Genomic DNA, 21668 nt, shown 5'->3' on the forward strand with positions numbered 1-21668 from the left:
ACTGCCAGATTTCAGTTAGTGTTCCTGCCTGCTCTGTATCCAGCATTTGATTACTTTTGTATTTTTGACCTTTGCCTGCTTCCTGTTATCGACCTGCCTGACATATCTGTACCTTTAACTGTAACTTTGCTTTTGTTTTAAGTAAAGCCTTTATTGTCTAACTCTCTGCCTGTCATTCTGCGTTTGGGTCCGCCCTGATCCGTGACAGCTTTATATTGGCCGTAAAATCTGTCAACTGATGTATCTGTCGGGCTCCTCTTTAAATGTTGTGTTTACAAATACCAACCAAGTCCTGCACATTATGTCTTTAATGCATGTATTTGTTTTCCTATCTGGTAATCGTATGACCCTCGATCTATACTGTGCCTCTTCAGATTATAAACCAATAACACACTGAAGGCCAGGCAATAAAACAGCATGGAAACATTTTAACTACACAAAGCTCGGCTCCAAAGCTCTTTCAAAAGCACATTAAAAAATGTTCTTATTCTATATTCTCTCAAAATAAATGATAAACAATACCCTAATATTGATCACTTATGTGTCCTGTGGCTCTGTGACAGTAAATCACATGAACACAAGACACAACTGAAAAATTTAAGTTAATCTGTGTGGTTTCAATGTAACTAACAACAAAACCCAACAAAATAAAGACACTTTTAAAGCATTTTTGACACATTCACAACCTCTCGTCCACACAAAAGTCTTACCAAGGTTCCTCCGCAGACGTGTTGCTTCATAAGTTGATTTCATTCCCTGAGCTCTCAGAAGTGCCAGGTTAAAATTAGTCGAGCAGGTTCAGACGGAGGAATAACTCAAACCCCCCACCCCCACCCCCTTTAGTTTCTGCAGCCGACTCAAGACTAAGCCATCAAACTTTATTTAATACTTATCCTGTCTCTTCATTCTGCAGTTGAGTGACTGTGCACCTGATGACAGAACAGAATAAATAGTTAATCTGTTGAAATAACTGCAATAAAACACATAATGTTTTGGTTTAATCTCCACTAGAGGACACTGTTTGGATAATAAAGAGAACTCTTTTTATCTGCAGGTAGAAATTAATCACATGCAGCTCCACATTATGGATCAGAGGGAAGATTTCCTGACGTAAGAGGTGGCTGGTAATTCAAACCATGTCTCTGACCACCTGTGATGCATGTCTCAGTCAGGACACAGCTCTATTTATAACACACACACACATACACACACAAACTCTCAGGGACACTTAAAGCACAAGACGGAGAACAAGGACTACGTTTCTCTTCTCACTGTTCACTCACAGCAGTAGGATAAAGTCTCCAATCTGCACTCTGCTGCTGTCCCGCCTTCAATATTCTGTCTTAACATGGAAGATTTAAGATAGTTAGAAGAATAGTTTGGTCGTTGTTTGCAGGATTGACCTCCAGCTGCAGACAGTAAATTGCTGGCACAGGATCTGAAACATGGTATGATTTTATTCTGCAACTCTAAGATTCAGTTTCCCTTTAAAACTCTAAAATGAAAATGTATATATATATATATATATATATATATATATATATTTGACCTTCATTCTGTAAAAGCATGCACTGTAAGAGCATGCACTGTAAGAGCATGCACTGTAAAAGCGTTCCTTTGAGTCTTTCAACTGAAGAAATATATATTTCACAAACAAATTAATAAAATGATACATTTGTTTAGTCATTTATGCTTAAAGAAATTTCACAATTTGAAAAAATAACAATAAAGAGGTTAAAAATATAAATAGAATAAATAAATGACAGTAGCAATAGTAACATTAAAAATCTAGGGTAAAAAAATATTTATTAAAAAATCAAGTTAAAATATTACAGATGTATTTTGTTTACACAAATACCCCAAATTCAGCGGGGAATATTGAGTATCAGGAGCTCTGCCAGAATTTAAAATTCAGTTCTGTAGGTTTGACCTCCAACCAAACTTGTGAAGATTAAAGCCAGAAAAAAAGCATGTTTAATGATTTTTCCTGGTTGACAGTCACTCTGTTCCTCCATCAGAGTCAGCGTGTTGGAGCCTCCAGGGGTCGGCAGCACGTCCACTGTGACTCGTGCTACAGCCGGCGCTGCAGGGCTCGGGTGGAGGTCTCAGTGTGCTGCGCTCTCACCTCCTGCCGCCTGCTCTGTGGAGCCGTCTATCACCTGTGCAAAGAGGAGGATCACCTGTTGCTCTGCCCCAACGTCAGGGTGCCCTGCCTCAACGCCGGCTACGGCTGCCCGCTGCAGCTGCCCCGCTCCTCGCAGGCCGCCCACCTCCACGTGTGCCCGGCCAGCGTGGTGTGCTGCTCCATGGAATGGCTCCGGTGGCCGGCCAACGACGCTCACTCTCATCCGAACACGGAGCTGCACGAGAACCTGCTCAAGGAGAGAGAGCAGGGAGGGTGTCTGGACCTGGCCATGGCCCTGAAGGACCAGGACCTCCTTTTTCACTCCTTGAAGATGAAGAAACTGTTCCCAGAGATGATCCAGAGCGTGCAGGAGGAGGAGGAGGAGGAGAGGAAGAAGGAGGAGGAGAGGAGGAAGGAGAAGCAGAAGAAGAAGATGAAGATGAAGGAAGAGGAGGCAGCAAAGAAGGCTGCTGCTCAGACCTGGGAGACTTTTCACATATTTGACGTGCAGGCAGTAAAAGAAGAGGAGGATGAAGATGAAGATGAGATTGAATATGAGGAGGAGCTCACCCAGGAGGAGAGGGAGGCGATTGCCAGGGACTCTGAAGTGAACGCTGATCTGTTGGAGAACTACAACGCTTGGGAGCGAATGTTCAGTATGGAGATGGGTGGCTGCAGGCAGGCCGGAGCTGCAGCAGCAGGAGGCCCGGGGACGACTAAAGGAGGAGGTCTGAACACTCTGACAGAGGAGGAGGAAGAGGAGACAGCAGACACCTGTGTGGGCGCCGCAGCATCAAACACCTGCAGACAGGAGAGCAGCTCATCCATCACCTCCTCCTCCTCCTCGTGTCTCTCCGCAAAGCCGAAGAAGTTTGTGTATGGACACGTGGAGCCGATGAAGATCATCACGGTGCGCACATTTAAAACACCAACCAGCTTCTCTGCCAAGCACGGACGCATCCGCAACCCCGGATTCTACAAAAGGGAGGGTCGGGCCGTGGACACCAGCGAGCTCGGGGTGGCGCTGGAGCAGATGCCGGTGTGGGATGAAGTTCAGGTGAGAGCGAGAAAATTAATCCTCCCTATTATATTTTAAATCCAAAGCATATTTCCTCTTCATTTTTGACGACTTGTGGCAGCAGAAACAAACTGGAGAAAGTTCAGGCCGCGCGCGTTATCATTTGAAATCAGGGGGAAAATGCTCCGGCTTGTTTGTATTTCTTCAAAGCAATCACAATAATCTTCATTGACCGTGTGCCTGCAGAACATCATAGAATATCGTAAAATCCCCCAAGCCTTGGTCTGAAACAGTTGCCTATTAAACATCCAACTCCTTTGGTGCGGCTGTGGCTCAGTTGGTAGAGTGGCCGCCACTGATCGGAGGGTTGGTGGTTTGATCCCTGACCATGGCAGCCTACATGTCGAAGTATCCTTGAGCAAGATACTGAACCAAATGGCCCACCAATGCTGCGTTCATTGATGTTTGAATGAATTCCCAATGGTGGCAGGTGGCACCACTGTAGGGTAGCCTCTGCCACCAGTTAGCCTGGCTAACACCAGACTAATCACAAATGAGATTAGTCAGGAAACCAGCCATTAATTTCTCCGTAGAGGAGGCGTGGTTTATGATCCTCCAGAGCCGTTTATTGGCCGCTAAGAATGTCTATCATAAGCGTCTGTACGTAGCTCTTAGCCAATCGTATCAGTTGTACCAGATGACGTATGTAGAGCGACAGAAATGAATGTTTACATAGCCAGACTAGCCCATCTCCTCCTACCCTTTGCCTACCCTTCTGCACTTGAGTCTCTGTAGTTAATTGTTTCAACATCACGGTTTTAAACATGTTAATATTGTGAGACTGTTTTAAATTTAGGCACTAAAGACACTTGGCTAAGGTCAAAAAAGAAAAAAAGAAAAGCAAGGATGTATGCTTCATGTACAAAGAGATAATCAGACTTTTCACTCATGAAAATAATCATTAGTTGCAGCCACATTTGAGATATCCTCATTTTGATTTTGTTAAAGTGAAAATACCTTAAAGATGACTTCAGACCACAGTGTTTGATCAGTATTTCCACCACTTTGCTGCTACTGTAATAATTCCATAAAAACTGACCTTTTATGTCATGATGCCCCCCAGGCGTCCCTGCTGTGCTCCCTGGAGAAGGAGCAGAGGGGTCACCTGATCGCGGAGAGCGTGTGCTCAGACGGTCTGTTGATAGACGAGGGCACGCAGACTTACAACTTCCTATCCGCTCCTTTCTGCTCTGACGCGTCTCTTGCTGACCTGAACGCCGCCAAACCTCTGGAGCTACACCTCCAGCTGCAGGTGGAGAGCGTCACCAGCCGGCACCACAAGGCCAGCTCCGCCTTCACCCTCCTCTGTGGACACAGCTTCCAGCGCAGGGAGTACGGGAAACATTACAAGTGGGTCTTCTTTTCTTATCCTGCCTGCTTAGGGTGTAAACAAATATCTTCATTTTATGCTACCTATACACCAGAAGACTTTGAAAAGATTTGGAAAGACTCCTGGGAGACTATCAGCTCACATCTGCTCACATCTAAAGACAAGTGTTTAGAGTTTTTAGTCCCAGTCTAGTCTCACACTAAGATTTTAGACAGACTGTGAATCTTGCAGGGTCACTATTTACAAGACTACAACTAGATTCTTTTAGCACTTTTTTACCTACCATGCAATTTTTTTTCCCATCATGCTCTTACAAATGGATGAGAAACAGCTTTTGGCTCCAGCTGCTCTAGTGTGTGACTCAGTGGTTTGTGTTGGGAAAAAAACAACAAAAAGAAGAGAAGAAGACGCCACAAAATGCCCCTCACAAAGCTGAAAAAGGGTTTCTGTTTTTGTCACATGAAAAGTTGACTATTTTACAGTAAAAATAGATATAAGGAAGAATAAAGGAAAGGAAAATTTATAAATGAATTCATGATATACATTTATGTCCTATTTAATTATGTGTTTAATTGAATAGTTATATTTACCAGCTCTATCAACTCTCATTTAGTTAATTATACAGTAATTATCGATTATTTATTACTTATTTATGTATAGGCCAACATTTATTTATACATTTTAACTGGGTCTCCTTACTGTTCTCTTTACTAAGAAATAGCGCCCCCTAAACCCCGCTTGTGGCCGGAAATATATGACATCACTATATTTGTATTGAGGACTGAGCTTACTAGCATTATTGTGATGTTCCTTTTTCCTGTGGAAGTGGTTTTACTGGCCGGTCTGGAACAGGGGACCTTTCCCCCGCTCATCTATTGGTTGGTGATTGTGTTACATCACCAAGACTTGAGATAATATCAAACATGTTTGATATGATCCAAACCCAAGACTAGGAAAAGACTGATATGAAACAGAGCAGATTACTACCTTAAACTTAACCATGGAGATGACGGGAGCGCCGTGACTCCAGTAAAACTCCTAGATTTACTACCCCGGGATACCACTGGATGCGTAACGACTCCGAAAGGGGTCCGTCCGCAACGGCTGCGTATCTCCGCAGTCCGTCAACACACACCGGATCCGTCTGTGTCGGAGCTGTTGCGTACAGCGGAGTCCCGAGGACGCACGAGATCTCGCAAATTCACGCGTAATCAATTGATATAACTGGAAAAGAATCAACATCTCCTCATTAATGACTGGAGACAAATCCAGCGACTCCGTCCTAACGAGCACTAACGAGGTCAGCCGGCTTGTTAACAAGCCGGCCGACCTCGTTAGCAGCAGTTAGCTACAGTTAGCTCTGTAGCAGTACAATGATTATGTGCTGCTGCTGCAGGAGGTGTTCACTTAGCGATCTCTGTTTTTTTACAACAAGCACCGGAGTGAGCGGTGTGAAAAGACGAGTGAAAACCTCTAACCTGTTGACTTCAGGTCTGTCCCCGCCTATCATGATGTCTTCACATTGTGAAATACGAGCTGCCGTGAACCCGAGGTATTTTATTTTGAAAATATACCGGATGTTTTATTTTGTGTCTGTGCACGACTTCCTGTCCCGAGCGATCTGCTCTGTGCTGAATTTATGCGCCATGCTCCGTCGTCCGACAAAAATAGAAGCTCTGCGCAAGTGTTGCGAGGGCTGTCGGATGGCAATGCGTCGTCGGACTCATTACGCAGCGGATCTGCAGTCGGTGGAATCTCACACATTGATTATAATGGGTGCGTAACGGCTCCGACGACGGATCTGCAGCCGTTACGCATCCAGTGGAATCCAGGGGTTAGTCTGGCATTGTGACAATCGTTTGGTGTAAGCCCAGCATTACGCCTGGATTCCACTGGATGCGGAACGACTCCGACAGGGGTCTGTCCGCAACGGCTGCGTATCTACGCAGTCCGTCAACACCCACCGGATCCGTCTGTGTCGGAGTCCCTAGGACGCACGAGATCTCGCGAATTCACGCCTAATCAATTGATATAACTGGAAGATAATCAACATCTCCTCGTTAATGACTGGAGACAAATCCAGCGACTCCGTCTTAACGAGCGCTAACGAGGTCGGCCGGCTTGTTAACGAGCCGGCCGACCTCGTTAGCGAACCCGAGGTATTTTATTTTGAAAATATACCGGTGTTTTATTTTGTGTCTGTGCAAGACTTCCTGTCTCGAACGATCTGCTTTGTGCTGAATTTATGCGTAGTGCTCCGTCGTCCGACAAAAATAGAAGCTCTGCGCAAGTGTTGCGAGGGCTGTCGGATGGCCCTGCGTTGTCGGACTCATTACGTAGCGGATCTGCAGTCGGTGGAATCTCACACATTGATTATAATGGGTGCGTAACGGCTCCGACGACGGATCTGCAGCCGTTACGCATCCAGTGGAATCCAGGCGTAAGTCCCAAAAAAATCTGATTCTTCATAGTTTTAAGATTCACAATTGTGTTTTTATTACTTTATTATGTTGTGGAAGACTTCACTGACCTGTCAGGTTTTAGAGTGAGATGACAACAAATGAAAACTTCATTAATTCCAGTATTCAACATGCTGTCTCATGCAGGAACGTGCACAGTGATATTCAGATGGGGGTGAATGGATGGTTCGAGCAGCGATGCCCACTGGCGTACCTGGGATGCACCTTCAGCCAGAGAAGGTTTCAGCCGTCGACACATGAAGCCGCCGTCTCCTATAAGTGAGATAAAACTTTATTAATGTGTTTAATCTTCTATTTTCGTCTTCATTCAAGAATCTACACCTTTAAACAAACTTAAAGGGAAACTCTTTACAGCATCATTAGCTGTGTTTCCATTAAGGTCTAACTGAATTTGAAGCAAAATTTTGAAATGTTTCATTGAAGAAACTGTGAATTAGTGAGTTTCCATCAACTGGTTTAGAGCAAATAAACAAAGCTGCAGTAATCTACTTTGATCAGCAGATGGCAGTGTAATGTGTTGCTGTAGGCTAATTCGTCAGTAAACAGGAGAAGAAGACATTATAAAATAGAGGATAGAGGTTGCCATGAGCGAAAATATGACTATATATTGTGATATATATATATATATATTCACACACATACACACACACACACACACACACACACACACACACTATAATATATACTAAAACAAATGAGACAAATGAGACGAGAGGTGAACAGCTGTCGAGAATCTGAGAATCTGACTAATTGGCAGTGAAGCATGATAGTTCTAATGTTAAAAATGCAATCTTTGAATTCTTGTTATTGTTCCAATTAAACTCCTGCTGATAAATCACCATCCAGCAGGGCGTTAAAAATCACACTTTTAAAGAAAACTCTCCTTTCAGCGAGGACCTGGGCTGCTTCTGTCTGCACCCCTCCTCCACCATCTACCTGGAAGATGAGAGAGGAGGCGAGGACCCTCTGAGCTCACTACCCTACGAAGTGCTGTGCCACATGGCCAGTTTCCTGGACAGTCTGTCCCTGTCCCAGCTGGCTCTGGTGTCCCAGCTGATGAGGCAGGTGTGCTCGTCTCTGCTACAGGAGAGAGGGATGGTCAGCCTCCGCTGGGAGAGGAGCAGCGGGGAGCACGGAGGAGCCAAGTGGACGGTGAAGCACACAGTAAGACAAGATTTTGTCAGGTGAATTACAGAGGATTATTTATGGGATATATGTGAGTTTTCATGAGCAACATCTGGGCAGTTTAAAGACAGGTCAAAGTGTATGTTTGGTTTCTGAATTTATTTTCAATATAAGGTATGGATTAAAATCTCAAAAATAATTATTTACCTGCCAGGTAATTTTTTAAAGTGGAGGGGCAGACGCCCTTTTCCAAACTGTTTACAATGACGGCTTCTCAGACAGTTCTGTGAAAAAAACAACCGGGAAAGTCATGTTAGCTATGTGAACTTTGATGACGTGAAAACACACTGTGAAAGTTTCAAAGTACTGTTGTGGCGACCTGTGTAGCCCCGCCCTAAATCCTCCCGTGCTTTCTGGTCTGTTTGACTATAAAGTAGGATGCGCTTCATGGAGGAGCAGCATAGTTTGGTAGCTCTCTGATTTTATGTATTTTTTTATAATATTTTGATGGATACTACTGTGGAGAGAAGAGTTTATTCAAGAGAGGAGCTTTTTTCATTGAAACGGAGCAAGTCTGGAGGACACCATCACCCTATTCCAGCTGAGTTGAAGAGGTGTTTTCGTGGTTGCTGTGCTGGTGCAAAAGTTAAGGCTCGGAAATGGAGATATAAGAATTTCTGTCGTCAGTCATCATGGGGAATGTCAACTCTCTGCACAACAAGACTGATGAACTGGAGATACTGGTGAAAACTCAGAAAGTATAGTGTGAGTGTAGTCTCTTGTGTTTTACTGAAACATGGTTGAATCAAAACATCTCAGACTCCAATGTAGATCTACCTGGCTTCACTCTCATAAGATCAGACAGAGATGCTAAAGCTAGTGGCAAGAATAAAGGTGGGGGCTTGGTTTATTTGTGAAGCAGAGATGGTGCAGTCCTGCACATGTTACTGTCAAGGAGAAGATGTGCTGTCCAGACATTGAATTATTGGCAGTTAGTATGAGACCATATTATGTACCAAGGGAGTTCAGTCATATCATAATTATACTTGCGTACATTCCACCCAAGGCAACTGCTGAAGTTCCATGTGAAGTTCTACATGAACTCGTTGCTAGGATACAGACTAAACACCCAGAAGAATCCTTGATAATATCAGGAGACTTAAATCATGTTTCCCTCTCCTCTCACCTGACTGGATTTACAGCTTAATTGTCCCACCAGAGAAAATAAAACCCTTGATCTGCTGTATGCTATTGTCAAAGAAGCTTACAGAGCTACTGCCTTGCCCCCAATTGGAAGATCAGATCAAAACTTAGTTCTTCTGGAGACTTCAACAGATTCAATACAGCGGCCTCACCAAATCCCAGTGTTGCTTCTCCTCCTCCTCCTCCTCCTCCTCTTCCTCCTCCTCCTCACATGTGCACATCTCCAAAGCAGCATCCACCCCTCTTACACCTGAGCCTCCACCCTTGTCTGTCACAGAGATGGGGGTGAGGTTGGAACTGGGAAGACTTTGCTCTGGGAAGGCTGCTGCTCCAGATGGTGTGTGTCCAAGGCTGCTCAAGGACTGTGCTGCCCAACTGTGTCAACCTCTCCACAAGATCTTCAACCTCAGTCTACAGTTGGGGTGTGTGCCGGAACTGTGGAAGATTTCCTGTGTTGTCCCGGTACCAAAAATAAAATGTCCAGCTGAAATTAATGAATACAGACCAGTAGTCCTCACTTCTCAGATCATGAAGGCCTTAGAGCGGCTGATTCTACGCCTACTGAGAGCTGAAGTCAAAGACAAACTCGACACCCTGCAGTTTGCATACAAACAACACATGGGAGTGAACGATGCTGTCCTCTACATGCTTCACCATGCCCTTGCTCATCAAAAACAAGCTCACAGAGATGGAAGTGGATCTTTCCTCCATCTCCTGGATCACAGATTACCTGACAGGAAGACCACAGTATGTCAGGTTGGGGAACTGTGTTTCTGGGACATTAATGAGCAGCACAGGGGCTCCACAAGGGACTGTTCTGGCTCCATTCCTGTTCTCACTGTACACAGCGGATTTTAAATACAACTCTGAGTCCTGCCACATCCAGAAGTACTCGGGCGACACTGCTATTGTGGCGTGTATCAGGAATGGACAGGAATCTGAATATAGGGATCTGATAAAAGCCTTCAGTGACTGGAGTCACAAGAACTGTCTCCTACTGAACACCTCAAAGACTAAGGAAATGATCATAGATTTCCACAGCTTCAAGCTCCCCCTCAATACCTGTGAGGTGGACATGGAGGTGGTGCCAAGTTCTAAGTATCTAGATGTATACCTGGATAATAAGTTGGACTGGTCCCTAAACACAGACGCTCTCTACAAAAAGGAGCAGAGCCTCCTCTTTTTCTTCTTGAAGCTCAGATCTCTGGACATCTGTAGTAAGATGCTGCAGATGTTTTATCAGTCTGTGGTGGTAGTGTGTTGTTTTATGCTGTAATCTGCTGGGGAGGCAGCATCAGACACAGAGATGCAAGGCGGTTGGACAGACTGGTCTAAAGAGCTGGTTCTGTGGTTGGACACACTGGAGGAGGTGGTGGAGAGATGACCTGTTAAGATGTTCCAGGCCATCCTGAAATACCCAGATCATCCGCTACACAAAACCTTTATGGACCAAAAAACAGCAGTGGATGGCTCCTCTCTCTGTTGGAGGACGGAGAGATACAAGATCCTTCGCTCCTACAGCCATCAGGCTATCTCATTCTTCCAGAGTTACCAGACTAACTGAATTTTCCCTCGGGGATAAATAAAGTCATTTTGATTTGGTTTTTGATTTTGATAATTAAGTAAATGAACATCATGCTTTATTGGAGAAGACTTTAAACTAACGATTGAGACCATAAACTCATCATTAAATTGTTTACTAAAGTCAGAAATCAAGTCTGAAGTAGTCATTTTCATATTGATTTACATACAAACAGACTTCTTTCAGCAGCCAGTGGAGTCGCCCCCTGCTGGACATTAGACAGACTGCAGGTTTGGCTTCACTCATCAGGACATTTCATATCCAGCATTCTTCTCCCCTCTGTTTCTTCAGGTATGGCAGTTCAGCTCTCTGTTCTCTCCGGTGGACACCTGGTGCTTCAAGAACATGCCGTCCATGTCGGAGCACCTGAAGGTGTGTCCCTGCTACGAGCGAGAGTCTAGGACGGAGAAGATTCACCTGCCGCGCATTAAGGAAAAGACAAAGACAAGCTGCAAAGGTCCGACTCTGGTCACCATGTTCCAGCCAAAGAGGATTATGATGTAGTTTATTCTAATTTAATCATATTCCCTGTCGCTGCCGTCCACTCTAGTTTAGAAATAGAGGGAAAATTTGATTAAAAATTAAAACATTTTTAAGAAAACCTGAGTGATAGAAATTCTTTCCATAATCAAACATAAATAAAACACATAATTAAATATTTTTCATTGTAGTCAACAATTATATTTTTTTGTAATAACAGCAAGTGCTGCAACATTAATCCAATAATGTTTTGACAAAAATATACCCAGTTTACCTCCCTGAAGTCCGATCTAACATCTTAAAATACTATATTTTATCGCACAGTCCAAATATACAAAACTATTCAGTTTATTGTCATGTTTGACAAAAAAGCAAAAAATTCTCACATTTAATAAGCATGAAACCTGCAAATGTTTTATTTTATTTGCTTATAAAAATGTAATAAAATTATTATTCCATCCTTAGATTAGCAGCCAATCAGTTATAAAAATTAATTAAAAATTAATTGTTATAATTAAAATTTGGAATTTGGTGAATAAAAAGAGAAACTAAAATGTCCACAGAAAGAAATTCTTGATAACTAAAATATTAACTAAAATGATATACATTACATGATATACATACATGATATATTTTATTTTACAAAATAAAAAATTGTAATTTGTCATTATTTTTTTTAATACCTTTTTTATAACACTGAGCCCTCATAAGCAGTTTTCTATTGATTGTTGCAGCTCTTTGAATATTTAAGTAATTGTATAAAACAGTTTTACAGAAGACACTTTTAGAATATAAATTTGATTAAATTTATTGAGGGAAAAATGTATTTTAATTCTGACTTTATTTACAGAATTCTGAAAATAAAGTCAGAGTTTCTTCTGTACCGTTTCCCTTCATCAAGTGGATTTTTTAACAAAATAGTGAAGTTATTAAACTGAATGCATAATATTTTTTTAAATAGTCAACATCACATAGAAAATGATGAATAAAATAACATTAAGTTGTGTAAATACTTTGGAAAATAAAGCTTTGGCAGTGTGTTAGAGCTGAAAGCTGCAACAAAAACAACATCTTTTACCTTGTGCATGATTTCTACTTTCTACTATAATGGCAAATATTACATTGGCAAAGTTACAGTGTTCCTGAAGTCTATAACCTACAGTGAGAGGTCGTCTACTGGACCTGTGGAGGCTCTGGCTTCCTCTACTGCTCCCTGCTGGTGCTGTGTGTTAGTGTGCGTGCTGGTGAGCAGGTCGGCTCTGAGCAGTCTGTAAAACAGCACGGTGTTCATGACAGAGATGAGATTCAGACCAACCACGATATACCAACAACCTGCCGAGACAGAAAACAGGGAGAGAACCAGTGTGAAGGACTAAAATCTCTTAAATAAACTGCATTATTAGAAATAATGTTTTTTACAGGTGCCGTTCATTGTTGGACATAGCTAGACGAGCTGTCAGAAAATAGAGAGGAATTAGTGATGGGAATTTGGTCTCCTTTTTTAGTGATCTGGATCATTTGGCTCAGCTCACCAAGAAGGGTCAGCTTTTTCGGCTCCAAAATGGCTCTTCATTTTATCACTTATTCTTTTTATAATTCAACCAAATTTAGCGCTGTTTTGATTTGTGATTTGTATTTGAACACATACGTCACTTAAATTTCAATAAATTTCCGTAGCCAATTACATTTACAGTTGTAAAATCCCTTGTTAACTCTCTAACTTGCTTGAAGAAGAACTCTGCTACACTAAGCAGATAGAAAAAGCCTATAAAAACCTAAGGATAGAAATTAAAAAAGGACCGATAATTTAAATACATAAGAATATCTAACTTAGAATAAAATATGATCTTTAATGTATGAGCCCCTGTTTCTCATGTGAAAATACACATATGCTTCACATGTGAAATAATTTTATTGGAGCTTTCACACGCTCAGATATAAACACCAACATGCAGTTTGACTGTAAACCTCTCTGAGTCTCTGCAGCATGTACGTCTCCAGGTTGACGTAGGAGGAGTCTTCTCCTCAGTCCCCGCTCTGTTCCTGCATCCTGACAGCAGCAGCTGTCTGATGTGAAGGAACGCAGGGTTGATCTCCACCAGCAGAGACACCACCGAGTAACCGAGGTAGAGACGAGACGCCACAGCCAGACTGAAGCAGGAGAGCACCTGGACAGAAACAAAGGTCACCACACAACAAGAAACAGGAACAATGCAGCGAAACACCATTCACTCTCACACAAAATCACACGTCAACATTCAAGCTGATGAAAATCCAAACAAATCCTCCAAAAGGCCTGCTCCACCTTTGAGTAGGTCCAGCAGGGTGTTATCAGCCCATTCAACAGCCCCTCACTGAAAAGTAAGCAGCTATGTTTAGTTAAAAGGTTGAAACAAGCGCACTTCTCTAAGGTTAGGGCCAAACGGTTCCTGGTTAGGTTTCTAAAAGACAGTTTAATGTAAAGGCTGGAAGTGAAGTAGTTAGGAGGACGACATGACGACATAGTTCAGTAAAAATGTGATGCATGAAGTTAAGTGATGTTTGAATCACATGCTGCACTTTTGTTTTCACATGGGACACCAACACCGTTCTCCTGCTCGTTTTATGTCTCTTTTTGGTCATTCTGTAGCTGTGTTCCGATATCCATACTTCCATGAGTACACCTAAACGCAGTACACTATCTGCACTTACTAAGTACTCAGATTTCAGCAGGTGAGTGTTGTTCCGAGCTTTGAACGGTGAAAAAAAGTACCCTTTGTATTGTTTAATTGTTTGTTTATTCTACAATCCTGCAATATGGCTCCATTAACGCAGCAAATCATTTCGGCCGCCATTAATAAAAAATTTTTTTAGAGCTGAGCGGCTCTGCCTGGCTCCGCCTCTTACGCTACGTAGACAAGATGGCAGCCGTTGAGGGCGTAAAGTGTACATTGTTGCACACTTAGCATTTTGACCGTTATGAGGGCAACATCCGGGTCCTTTAGGTACACCTCTTTTCGCCGCGATCGGAATCGGAACACCCTGCGTACTCAAACTAAGTATAGTAAGTACAGGAAGTATGGGTATCGGAACACATTTTATGTCTTTTTTTGGCCATTTGGTGCTTTTATTTGGATATTTATGTCTCATTTTTGGGGTAATTTTGTGTCTTTTGGTCATTTTATGTCATAGGTCATAATGTGATTTGTGCATTTCATTATGTAATTAAGTGTCTTTTTGGTCAGTTTGTGTCTTTTTTGATAATTTTATGTTTTGCTTTAGTTGTTTTATGTCTTTTTTGGTCATTTTGTGTCTTTTCAGTCATTTTAGATCTCTACCTCACAGGAATGAGGTAGTCACAAAGCTGCTAAACTATCAGAAGTGAAGGAGTTACTACATTAAGTGACATAAAATAACATTGTTTACATTTGGTTTCACATGGGACATGAACGACGGTCTCCTGGGTGAAAGTTGTGCCTTTGTTTGACTCCTATGCCCCCATAAAGACAGCTTTTCATGCTTTATTTATATAAACGTATATAAAGAGAATAAGAGAACTGGATACAGCATTGGAGGCGGTGCTCTGTTCATCCCTTCATGAAAGTTGCTCTCTGGCATGTGAAGCCAGAAAAAGTTTAACGTCGTAAATAAAAACACCTGGATCTTCTGCATCTATCCATCACTATACATTGTAATAAACTTTTAGAAGGTCAAGTTTCAGGTTTTAAGCTGCAAAATGTCAAACTTACAGCAATGTGTGATGTCATTTATTCCTCCTTTATTCATCTGAAAGACTTATGCAGTTGAAATTGTTGATCTGCCGTTCTAGGTATACTTTGGTTTGTTTACCCAGAAGAGATCAGTCGCATCATTTGAGGTGTTGTCCTGGTCAATTCAAAACTCAAAAGGTATTAGAAATTTTAACTGAAACAGATAAAACTCAAGCAGACTCACACGCCTGACAGGGGCATGGTCACATGATGACATAATAATGGCACTGTTCCCTTTATGGCAAGAAAAAAATACCAATCCACACACTGTTTATGAGCTCTTTTTTTTAATTCAATAATGCTTAAGCATAAAAATAAGCATTATTAGAAACATGTAGACTGTATGCTCTTATGCTTGTAATTAAATGGAAATAGTGAATATAGAAATTTCCTCCTGTTAAAATTATGGCTGATTGGCCAAATTTTACATTCTTTACATTCTAAAATTAAATTCTTAAAGAAATTACCATCAGATTTTCCATTTTTTATTGCACAGGTAGTTTGACTTTTAGTACTTTATACTGGTGATGATACAACTTTTATTTGTAAGAGTATTTCTACACAGCACGTTTTTAGCATGGGAAGACATAGCAGGTAAACAGGGATTAACTAACGTGACATAATGACATATAATAATGTTGTGTGATTTAACCATGTTAAATGATTATTTTAGCACACTATTACAACCAGAGTCAAGCGAAAACACTTACAAACATATTTAAGCATAGCTTCTAAATTTCTGAATTGCCCACATCCCGCTACTACACAATGGGGTTACTAGGACCGAAAAAAAATGACATATATATTTTTACATTAAAATTTTAATTTATCAATGGTGTAGACCTATTTGTATTCTTCAATTGTAAAATTGTATAGCCTTTTTACAGCATATTAAAAAAGTTTTGACATTTAAGTCAACTAAAATGTGTTTTATAGCTTACGAAAGTCTCCGGCCCGGCGCCTTAACCTTTAAGTTTTGTCAACTTTGAGTTTAGTTTTGAGTTCCCCTAGATAGACTAGTTTTCAAAATCATATTAATAACTGCTCAATATGACTATTAATAATGTTGGCAAGTTAATTTAGACTTATTGGGCTGTTTAATTTTCATTTTAGGCTCAATATAAGGTTTGCGGCTCCATTCCGCGATTTTCTCTCTCTTTTTTTTGGCTAACAGTGGCTCTTTAGTTAGTAAAGCTTTAAACTGGTTTCATTGCAGTAATTAACTATTTTCCATCTTTCAGAATCCTCAACAATCACGACAAAATGATCTCCCTTTTGCTTGTCCAGAACACAACCACTATCTGCTAAACAAACTGCTAGCTTTCACCTTTCCTGCCAATATGGCCGCGTCTTGAATTTGAACTACAATCAATGTCAACTAACAGAATTATTGTGCTGCGTTCAAGAGAACTCGGACTTACATTTCCTACTTCAAGAAGGAGTTATCTTAAAAACATCACACAATAATGGCACAGTAACCATGAACTGAAAAACAATGCAAAGTATATTTACCTGCATATAATTAAATGATACAAAAGTGAAGCTTACATTTCCAAGTACAAAAGTGCCATCATATGTAATGTTTAATGGCGTCCATTAACTCATGCATAATTTTCTTCCACTGTTTCATTTAGTTGTGTGTACACTTGTCAAAAACATCAGTTTGTCATGGTCTGCCAAGATCTTTTTTATTTTATTTTTACATTTGGCATCCTGCACCTGGAACACCTTAAAAATTCTGACTTTCACTTAAAACACAGAATTATTCGAGGCCGATGTGTGAGAGTTTTCTTTTATTTATTGCCTTCTGATCACTAAAATTGGCTTCAAAATAGTCAGAACACATGTTGGTATTAATTTTCTTAAAACTAATGTGAGTAAAAGTTGTTAAGTTAACCTGAAAGGCAGAAAACCCGAAAATCGCTGAAGACTCAAGACCAAAGAATACAAACCAAGATGGGGATAATTTTGCGGTGTCTTCCTGAGATGCTAACTTTTGGTGAATTTAGGACAAACATACAGAATGTAGTCATAATAAGCAAATAAGCAACCACATTTGTATGTTTTCTTTCCACTAGTCTGAAATAAGACATGTTAGAGAAGCAAAATAGCCCACAATGTCAACATTAAAGAAATATCGATGTTCTGACTGTCGTGTTTCAGCTTCATAAGTGGATAATTTGAAATCCTTGAGCTTTGCGGGGTTGCAACTTAAAAGGCTGCTGTGTGATGATAGCGGGCTTCACCTCCGGTGTTGTAAGTTGTGCTTTTGTCGGCTGTCCATTCAATGCCGGGCCGCTGCTGCCTCGTCAGCCTTTCTCTTCACCGCCCCACTGGGAAACACAAAAGCCCTGCAGTGCCTTTTTCTCTGTGACAATAACCGGGCTGAACATGACCACTGACATCACCCGAACCGCTCATTCACCGGTGTCCCAAAAGTTACTTTTTGGTTGATTTTTTTGCGTCTTATCAAGCCCTCCAGAAACGTCCTTTTTTTCCTTTTTTTTCCTGCAGGGTCAAGGGATGAGGGATGGGGATGGACCGGCTGCTGTGGAAATGGGCCCAATGGTTGAGAAGCTGATGAGCAGAAAACTAACTACTGGACTGTTGTTTAGGAAAAACTTCCCCCAGAGGAGCATCTGAGCTGAAGGAGGTTTTGTGTTACAGCTGAATCAAACACATGTCTGGGACCAAACCACGTGAGTCATTTCATTATATTTATACTTAATTTAACAGTTGCAGTTTAATCACTTATTGTTCAAAGTTAAATACACACACACACACACACACACACACACACACACACACACACATATATATATACACATATATACATATATATATATATATATATATACACATATATACATATATATACACACATATATATACATATATATATATATGTATATATATAGAAGAAAATCTGCATAAAAATAATGATTTTTAACAAAAAAAAATACATTTGTGTGCATGGGCGCGTGTATTTGTGTGTGTGTGTGTGTGTGTGTGTTTGTGTGTGTGTGTGTGTGTGTGTGTGTGTGTGTGTGCAGACCGTGACGAGCATCCGGACTCGGATCCAGAGGACACAGCATCAGAGGAGCTGACAGAGGTGGTGTGTCTGGAGTCAGACCTGCAGGATGGACAGTAAGACACAACCTGGCAACCCAAACATTTGTTCTTATTCATGCATCAGTATCATAATGACTTATTTAAAATTATTTATGCACTTCACTTGGTCAGGGGTTCTCAAACTTAGCATCAGCCTCTGGCAGGGACCCCCTGCTGGAAATTTTATTAAGATAACATGTATATTATGATGGCAAATATCAAACAAACAAATAGCTTTAAAATATATTTTCTATTATTTTTTATTAATAATTAATAATACCATAGAGGCATTTTCTTCGTGAGCGGGGGGCCCATGTCTTCCCCTCTGTCTCTCACTATCAAAAAAGCCTTGAAAATGACCAAATAAATATCTTTTAAAAAATGAGTCTCTCTTCTGTTATAAACATTCCCTGTCATTTGTGGCTAAACATTCAGCAGTAATATTAACAGTAAACAAATTTTCTCTTTTGATAGGCCGATTTATTCATTATATTCAGTGTCTTCTTACATATATTAAAAAGACCCCTTGGCGACCCCCACTTTAAAAAAATAGTACACCAGGTGACTTCTATAAACATAAGTTTTAACCATATTTGCTGAAAATCTATATCATGACAGGAGTTAATGATATGAATATGAATGGTTCCTCTGGCTCCTCCTGGTGCAACTAATGGCAGTCCACCACTAGACTACTAATAGATTTAAAATGATTTATTCACCTTTTATCAAAAGATAATGATGGACCAACTAACCAACAAACAAACCTTTTTTTAATCGACACATATTTAGGGTTACTTATTCTTCATATTTTAAGAATTTAAATGCTTTCAGGTTCACAAGGTAACTTTTCTGCTGAAAATGTCCCTATATCCTGGAGGAGTAATGAGAGGTCATTTGTAAAGAAAAAAAGGTTACCTCTGGCTCCCTCTAGTGCTACTGTTGGTGTAGTACATAACATTGACAAACAAAAAATAAGTAATTATTTAAAATGTTTATGAATGTAGGCCTACATTTTCAAAACACAATCATTTGCAGTTTGGAATTGTAAATGTTGGTTCCAAATCTATCACCTAACCCAGTGGTTCTCAAATGGGGGTATGTGTACCTCTGGAGGTACGTGAAGGCACTCCAGGGGGAACGTGAGATTTTAAAATATACATTTAAAAAGTAGCATCCATGCAAAAATCCTTTAAAAATAATTATTTAATAAATATTTTAGCAAAATATAAGTGTAAGATCATGAAATTAATTTTATATTCAGTAGGCTATTCAACTTCATTCTCCTAAAAACCCAGAGTGTCCCCCATACCAGGATGGTTGGACCCAACCTGTCATATGCCACCTGGCATCACCTGTCAATCACTGAAAACTCAAAGATGGAGTCGTGTTTGAAGTGTAGCAGTTATAGTTTTAAATGGTTATATGCTCACTGTTTTTACTACATTAGTTTGAATCACTACATTTTAGTGATGAGAAACATTTGCAATAAATTTAGTCATGGATTATTAACATTTAAAATGTTTGAAATGTTTTTTTTTTCAAATGTTTGAATTTTGTATGTGTTTATCAGTTCCAAAGTTTAATAAATCAGAAACTGATGGCACAGCGCTCTGTTTTTAAGTCAACCAAAAATGCTTTGCCCTGGTTAGGGGGTACTTGGCTGAAAAAATATTTCACAGGGGTACAACACTGAAAAAAGGTTGAGAACCACTGGTCTAAGAAGTAAAAATGAGGTGTCATCCTGTGTCTCAGGATGATGGAGGTGGAGGTGGGTCGCCACAGCGTGCTGCTGACTCGTTGTGAGGGTAAATACAGCGCCCTCGGGCACCAGTGCACACACTATGGAGCTCCGCTCAGCAAAGGTAAAGATTTTAATGTTGCTCTTTAAGTTGAAAAGAAAAATGACTTAGCTAGCTGAACATTTGGCCTCATGCAAGAAAATCTTTACACTCTTATCTTAAATTTCTCGCACTTAATAAGTTATAATTTCTACTGAATTGTGTTTCTGTGAAAGAGAAAATTCAAAATACCAGATATTTGGTGGATTCTGTGTGTATGTGTATAGGGGTTCTCTCGGGTCACACGGTGCGCTGCCCGTGGCACGGCGCCTGTTTTAACGCTCACACAGGAGATCTGGAGGAATACCCCGGCATGGACTGTTTACCATGCCACAAGGTACACACACACACACACAAAATAAGCCTGCTAAAATGTTGTCTTTCATTTTCATTTAATTTTAATTTTTGTGGGTTTTTTGTTTTTGTTTTTTTAGGTCAAAATCCAAAACAGTAAAGTTTATGTGACGGTAAACAAAAAGGTAAGAAGGTTCAGATGATGTTTCCTGTTTCATCACATTGTTATTTATTTACTCTGTTCAGTTTAAAATAAAAGAACATATGATAAATGGGTTCAATATTGGTGCATTTTATTTTATATATATATATTTTTTTAACATGAACCAAATCCAGGTTTTGATTGCTGTTAAAAACATTAGAAGCAAATGTTTGTATTTGCACACAAAATTTTTTGTTTCTCAATAATGCATTTGCAATCACAAATGGCATATTTGGTGTTTATTGCAGGTGACTATTACTAACAATGTATAATTTATATTTTTGAACATCTGAACTTGTAAATAGTTGCTTATTGTTGCTGTCGATGAGTTTCTATGATGTTTATGTTTCTACATGATTCAGACTCTGAGGCAGGAGAAAAGAGTGAAGCAAATGGGAGCTGCAGTACCAGGAAACACTCACACTATCGTGCTGCTGGGAGGAGGTGAGTCTGAAGCGCTCTGTGCGTGTGCCACTGTTGTTTACAGCTGAAACGACGATGATGTGCTGCTTTATTTTGTTGCAGATTGAACATATTTGGCTTTTATACAAAACAAGATATTTAACCCATAAGAACCCAGACCCAGTAATCCTCAAAAGAAAATTATGGGGGATATACCACAGACCAAGTGGACCACATAGAACACATTTATGATGTTTTAAAAAATATTCTTCCCCTAAATGTCAAAGATCTGTGATGTGACATACGATACATTGGGCGTTTATGGTATGTCTGTTTCTGATATTTCTTATTTTAAAATAAAAAACTAGACACATTTTCTGCTTACAGAGAAACAAATTAGCCTTTTTCTTTGCATCGCCACAACATATATCAAAATTGTGACATCAATAGTGCTCGATAACAATAAATTCTTTTTCAGATTTGTTTTTAAGTAACAAAATAAGAATAAATCAATAATAAATAAAAACAAATAACCATGTGCCTTTTTGTTTGCATCTCCATAACATATATCAAAATTGTGACTTTAATTTGTTCAGGAAATATGATCAGAGCAAGTTGAATGTAATACAGGACACCCTATTAACGGATTAGAATTGTTAAATGGGTTTA

General features: G+C 40.3%; 2 protein-coding genes across 2 annotated transcripts in view; both read left to right on the forward strand.

Annotated features, from left to right (window-relative positions):
* The first annotated feature begins 80 nt into the window (after positions 1-80).
* Positions 81-18289, forward strand: LOC131986098 (F-box only protein 40-like). The gene is made up of 8 exons (XM_059350890.1): positions 81-335; positions 2019-3182; positions 4267-4553; positions 7140-7271; positions 7904-8177; positions 11215-11391; positions 17667-17851; positions 18206-18289. The coding sequence occupies exons 1-7, from the start codon at positions 315-317 to the stop codon at positions 17793-17795; spliced, it is 2184 nt and encodes a 727-aa protein (XP_059206873.1). The 5' UTR covers positions 81-314; the 3' UTR covers positions 17796-17851; positions 18206-18289.
* aifm5 (apoptosis inducing factor mitochondria associated 5) overlaps positions 17833-21668 on the forward strand; it is a 15811-nt gene continuing 11975 nt past the window's right edge. The window contains exons 1-6 of the mRNA XM_059351082.1: positions 17833-17851; positions 18206-18299; positions 20016-20125; positions 20329-20438; positions 20536-20580; positions 20960-21041. Of these exons, the coding sequence (XP_059207065.1) occupies positions 17833-17851; positions 18206-18299; positions 20016-20125; positions 20329-20438; positions 20536-20580; positions 20960-21041 (460 nt within the window). The remainder of the gene's footprint in view (positions 17852-18205; positions 18300-20015; positions 20126-20328; positions 20439-20535; positions 20581-20959; positions 21042-21668) is intronic.

Source organism: Centropristis striata, chromosome 15 (genome assembly GCF_030273125.1).
Source record: "Centropristis striata isolate RG_2023a ecotype Rhode Island chromosome 15, C.striata_1.0, whole genome shotgun sequence".
Classification (NCBI taxonomy): Eukaryota; Metazoa; Chordata; class Actinopteri; order Perciformes; family Serranidae; genus Centropristis; species Centropristis striata.